The following is a 6,119-nucleotide window of genomic DNA, read 5'->3' as shown; positions in this document are numbered from 1 at the left end:
GATGGCACCTGTGCCCAGCGATGCCTTTCTGGCACTTGTGCCCATGGCACGTGTAAGGACTTTTGAGCTAGATCATTGCCAGTGCCCCTGGACTGGCTCTTGTGCGGGTGGCACATAAAATACACCATTTTGAGCGTGGCTGTTGCCAGTACCACCTGACCGGCCTTTGTGCCGGTGGCACGTAAAAGCACCCACTACACTCTCTGAGTGGTTGGCGTTAGGAAGCGCATCCAGCTGTAGAAACTTTGCCAAATCAGATTGGAGCCTGGTGTAGCCATCTGGTTTCACCAGTCCTCAGTCAAATCGTCCAACCCATGCTAGCATGGAAAGCGGACGTTAAACGATGATGATGATATACATATATATGCATACATATACATGCACACATCCACCCCTCTCCACTTATTTATATATTTAATCAGCAGAAGTTACGAAGTGACACAGGGCCAAGAGATAATTCATGTATTTGCATTGATCTATTTATACTCTACAGAAACCAATATGAGATTTTAAAAGCAAATGTGTTGTCTAACATACAAAGGACATTAATGTGCTAGATCTCAGAAACACATCTGTTTCTGTCCTTATTGTTGATCTCTCTCCCTCTGACTGGGTAACCATGTATCTCCTCTACAGCAAAACACTTGTTTCTATTCCTCTGTCACACTCTAGCCTTTTATCACCTGGCACAGGGCCACCTCCCCACAATGTCCCCACCCTCTCAAAGGATCTTTGTCTTGCAAGTTACTTGGTGATCCCCATCCCAGTGCTGGTGCATCCAGTCCACTCTGTAAAGTGGTTGGTGTTTGGAAGGGTATCCAACTGCAAAAACACCATGCCAAAACAAGCCTCACTGGTGCTAGTGCCATGTAAAAATCATTTGGTCCACTTTGTAAGGTGGTTGGTGTTAGGAAGGGCATCCAGCTGTGAAAAGCCTGTCAAAACAGCGAGGCCTAGCACAATCTTCTGCCTAGCCAGCCCTTATGAAACCGTCCAACCCATGCCAGCATGGAAAACGGACATTAAATGATGATGATCTCGTCTGAATAGATAGTATCAAGAAAACAAGAACAAGGAATTGAAAATAATTCTATGATATTGGCCTGTGCCTTTAAATATGGTCTTGAACTGATAGAAAAATCGTTGTCATTTGTAAAGAATCTTCCTCAAATTCGCAAGCAAAATATTGACCACGCTGACTGATACTATCTGGGTAAATATATTTAAGGGTGGAGTGTTCCAGATAGCAGTTATTTGAGCTGTGAATATGAGATAGACTACCTTTTATGGCTTTTATTTTATTTTGTCAGTTAACGAAATGTCAACAGTTATATTATAATAATAATAATAATAATAATAATAATAATAATAAGAAGAAGAAGAAGAAGAAGAAGAAGGTTTCTGAAAAAAGTTTTTAGAGTGTTTCACATTCATAAATACACAAACACAGACTCATACATTTGGATATATATGTGAGTGAGTGTGTGTGTGTGTGTGTGTGCGTGTCTTGCTTCTGCTAAATATTAACAGATAGATAGAAAGAGAGAGAGAGAGAATGAGAGAGAGAGAGAGAGAGAGAGAGGGAGGGAGGGGGGAGTCTCATTCTTGGATAATTTTCATGGATCGGGAAACTCGGAGCAAAGGAGGAATGAAATTTTAGTTTTGGGTACGCAGTATTTATCTGTGTGTGTGTGTATATAAAGGCGTCTTTTGATGCTATCATAACATGCATTTGCATGGTCTATATAATAAAGCAGAAGGAAACCCTGACAGGGATCTGTCGAATCTTGAACTAAACAGAAACAGAGAGAGAGAGAGAGAGAGAAAGAGAGAGAGAGAGAGAGAGAGAGAGAGAGAGAGAGAAGCATCTTGTTACGCATGGGGATGTGTACATGAATAATCAAATTATAAGTGCGATGAATGCCCCGCCCACTTCTCCAAATATGGTTGTAATAGGGCCAGAATCTTGTTGATGCCTTCACTTCAAGATGGCGACGCTGGAAAGAACGAAGGAAGTAACTTTGAAGAATTAGTTTCTAAACATCAGTTTCCTCGTCTCTGAGTCAAGTGTTATTTCTAATACAAAGACACTTAGATAATGCTGAAAGTCGATGTCTCAGCATATTATAAAACGTTCCATTTTTTCAATTGATGCATATCCTATTTTTAAAACAACTTTATAAGTATAGTAAGTTTTTTCTTCGTCCTCTTTCTTATTCTTTTATTTTAGCAACTTTAATTAAGCTATTAATTATTAGTAATTATTATTGATTCACTATTTCCTTTAATAGTGAACAACGTCTTTTCTTTGGTCGCCAAAGAAATAAATTCTCTTCAAATTAGTTATTTATGTTCTATAGATCAGAAAGAAAGAGAGAAAGAGGAGAAGAAAAGACTAAAAGAATAAAAAGTTTGGATTTCCATCAACGAAGAATATGGCCGACGGTCTGAGACACTTTGGTTCCATTTGACACGTATGTGTCTTACATCGCTCTGTTCTCTCTTCGGTCGTTTCTCAATACTAGACAAGTTGTACAAGGTTCTCTTATGGTAAAAGCCTGTGTAATCGGAATATTTTCTCTTAATGCACTCAACTATAATTGGCCATGAAAGATGGATGAGAAGCATAAGGAACTCTTGGAATTACACAGATCCAAATTTGTTCGGGCTATTGATGTTGATCGGATTTATTCTATTCTGAAAAGTGCTGATGTACTCAGTGATGATGACATTTCGACAATCAATAGTCAAACATCAAAGACGGCCAAAGTTGAAAAACTACTCGACATATTACCGTCCAAAGGAATGCTTGCTTTTCAGAACTTGTGTCATGCCCTGGAAACCACTTACCCTCATCTTTTGACTTTGATGTTCCTTGGTGGCAATCACAAAAACGGTAAGTTGTTGTAATCTCATCTTTTTTCATATGTAATGTAAATTTTCCAGGTAGGAAAAAAAATGTTTTTTTATGTAATAAGTTTGTTTTCATCTCGTTATTCTTCCTTCCTTCCTCTCGCACACAAACACTAATAAAAAAAGGGTGCATTTGTCCGCATTTCATTTGCTTATTAAAAAAAAATGAAGAAAGAAATCCCGTTCAAACTCTTCCCCATCACATTTTTCCAGTTTTACATTTGAAATTAAACATAATAAATGTGAATTCAGAAAGTTTGCAAAGTTTCCCCATTTCCATTTTTTGTTGTTATTTGCAGCAACAGTTGCTACTTTAACTATTTAGCATCGATAAACGATTATCTATTCAAAATTTAAAATTGAATAAAGCAGTCAATTTTATTTATAATAATCTTTGATTATTTAAATTAAATTATACAAATTGCTTCTATAATACTTGAAACTGAATAAATTTATCGATTCGAAACTGCGATTACTAAAATAATGTCATCATATGCTGTTTTTATTATTACTTTTGTTGTTAATTTCAGCGTAAGTAATGCGTTAGAATTCACGTTTATCCTATTAAAAGAGACTAAAATAGACTCTAATTGTTTCTTGAATTGCCCGATCGGACTAAATGCTAAAGGATTTCTACTAAATTTCTCATCTAGTTCAGGTAAATCGATTGAAATATTTATACTACGTATTTGCACCTTCCTTTTTTACTGCTTTAAGAGCGAGTAACTAACTAGTCAAAAGTTTTATGGCATAACTACAAAAATGATACCATGCTTGGCATAAACTACACGTTGGTACCCCGCGACTTTGTTTCCATATAAAATTCTGAAAAATGCATATTTTTCAATGAAACTATACAGAAGTACATTTTTGAGGGTGTAGATTACAATTATGTTGATAAAATTTAGAGAAAAAAAGTTTGAGTTTCAGATCGTTCTCTCCTTCCCCGACTTTATCAGCAATTTTCGAAATTAAAACAACTTTCACTTGTTTCTAGATATAGTCTTGAAGCATTAACAACAGGTAATCTACACTCACGAAAGCGTATTTTTGCAAAATGCCATTTCAAAACCTGCATTTTAAAGAAAGTTATGAGGAAACAAAGTTGGGACAGGATTAGAATGACCTGAAACCAAAAGAAAAAAATATCAAATATCAGCTTGTCCGCAATCGACACCCTCAAAAATGTATCTTTGCAAAGTTTCGTTAAAAAGTGTGCATTTTTCAGAAAATTGCAATGAAACAAAATTAGTTGGTGGGGCACCAAATTGCAGTTATGCCTATTTTTTACGTCGCAAAGTGAAATTCATATTTTGATGTAATTAAAAAAAAATTATACTTCGGTATTTTTGTTTGACAATTAGCTATACAGAATTTTGCCTCATGTGTCGTTAATATACCATTCATCATAGTTGACAATTTACATCAGTTGATAACATGATTGATAAAATGATTTTATCGGCCCAAATTTTCTCTCCAGGTTACGTGTTGCTTCTGTTAACTTATCCACAGCTACCTGCTATTATCTTAATCTAATTTTTTCCCATGTGAAATTCACCATCAATTTTACTTCACAGTGTCCATTTTTTTCTGTTTTCTCTTCTAAAATCACATAAACAGAATTAAGTTTATAATTTGTTTGTTTTTTTTCGAACTTTTCTGTTAGCAGAGTATTACATAAATTAGCGTATTTCATTTATTTGTGTATTAACATATTTTGTGTTTTATATTTCATAAAATCGTTAGTATATTACATAAAATTATTGGTATCTTAGGATATTTAATAAGTGTATATCTAATTAAAATTTTCTTTCCAGGGGCAAATTTTTTAAATTATTTTCCTTCGTATTTGAGATATTTTGGACAATATTGACCTTAAAACGTTACGAAATAGATGGTGGCGGTAATGTTAATAAATTCAAATTTGGCATAAGAGCATTTTTGAAGGGGATTAGGGTATTGTGAGTTGCATCGATCACTGCCTTCGTATTTACTTATCAAGTAGAGTCAATTTGAACTGATACCCTAAAGAAAAACAACATTAGCTCTCTACTGCCTGCTACCCCACCTGTTTTCCCTTTAACTTTGTCACATTGTCCCCTTAGCTAGTAAGTCTACAGACAACAATATCGATCCGCAAAGTTAAAAAGCCGAGTTCTTAGATTAACACAGGTGTCACCATCAAAATATTCAATAATTAATTCTTTTGCTTTAGTAGAATTTTTTTTTCTGAAAAGAAATATAATTGATATAATTGACTGGCGATCTAACTAATGGTTTTAGTAAAAGGAATTAAAGTAAATAAATTTTTAGAAACTTATAGTGTGAATGAAAACAACAAGTTTTCATTGTCCATCACCTTCGTACTTACCTACCGAAAAAAGTTAATGCCCTTGTTTCGTTGAAGTTTAATTAATTGCTATAGCCAAGCTTAGGGATTTTAATTAGTTAATTGTAACTAAGTAAATTTGTTATTCGAAAGAATACCATGCTGTTTGTAACGAAAGAATTCCATAAATTTATAGAATTGGTTGTTTTTCAAAATAGTTTCTGTCAACTTTTTTAAATGTACTAAAATCCTCTGTTCAACAGTTAGAAAAAAACAAACAAACAAAGAATAGTCAGTTAAACGGAAAACGAAATGCAGTGGAATTACATCCACACGTTCATAAATACATTGAAATACGATTACTAATGTTCGTTATTAACACAAAATACCATGTATATGGTGACCATCTATGTTGAGAAAAAAATTGCTTTAATAATTTTTCGAGTATATAAATTGATGAGAAAAGTTTGTATGTGTATGTTCAATATACAGTAGAAGCAAATAAAACTCTCGAAAGTGTAATTAACACAACTTTAAATTGGAACCTTTGATATTCCTTTAATTTGTTAATCACATTTGTTAGTAAAAACAAAAACCACAAAAAAATAAACAGGTAAGTATCTTTGAAGCTGCGGAGATATGGTGATTGATTTTGGGGTTAATATAAAGATCTTCACTCGGGAACCAAAAAAAAAAATAATAATAAACCAGACTGGTGGGTGTTAACAAGTATGTAGAAAACGAATATGAAAAAAAAAAAAAATGCGCACTGACTACCCTGGGGGTGAGGAGGGGACTTTCAGAAAATTCACAAGATCCGATTTTTCCGTCATAACTTCCGGTAAAATGGATATATATTGATTTTTTTACGGAATCC

At 34.2% G+C, this 6,119-nt stretch overlaps 1 protein-coding gene across 1 annotated transcript in view; it reads left to right on the top strand.

The window, feature by feature from the left end:
* Positions 1 to 1,964: 1,964 nt before the first annotated feature.
* Positions 1,965 to 6,119, top strand: part of LOC106873835 (disks large homolog 5) — a 173,897-nt gene continuing 169,742 nt past the window's right edge. Inside the window, exon 1 of the mRNA XM_014921344.2 lies at positions 1,965 to 2,896. Coding sequence (XP_014776830.2) covers positions 2,614 to 2,896 — 283 coding nt within the window. The 5' untranslated portion in view covers positions 1,965 to 2,613. The remainder of the gene's footprint in view (positions 2,897 to 6,119) is intronic.

Source organism: Octopus bimaculoides, chromosome 7, assembly GCF_001194135.2.
Source record: "Octopus bimaculoides isolate UCB-OBI-ISO-001 chromosome 7, ASM119413v2, whole genome shotgun sequence".
Classification (NCBI taxonomy): Eukaryota; Metazoa; Mollusca; class Cephalopoda; order Octopoda; family Octopodidae; genus Octopus; species Octopus bimaculoides.
The sequence above is the reverse complement of the archived record's forward strand: the minus strand, read 5'-3'. Positions and strand labels throughout refer to the sequence as shown.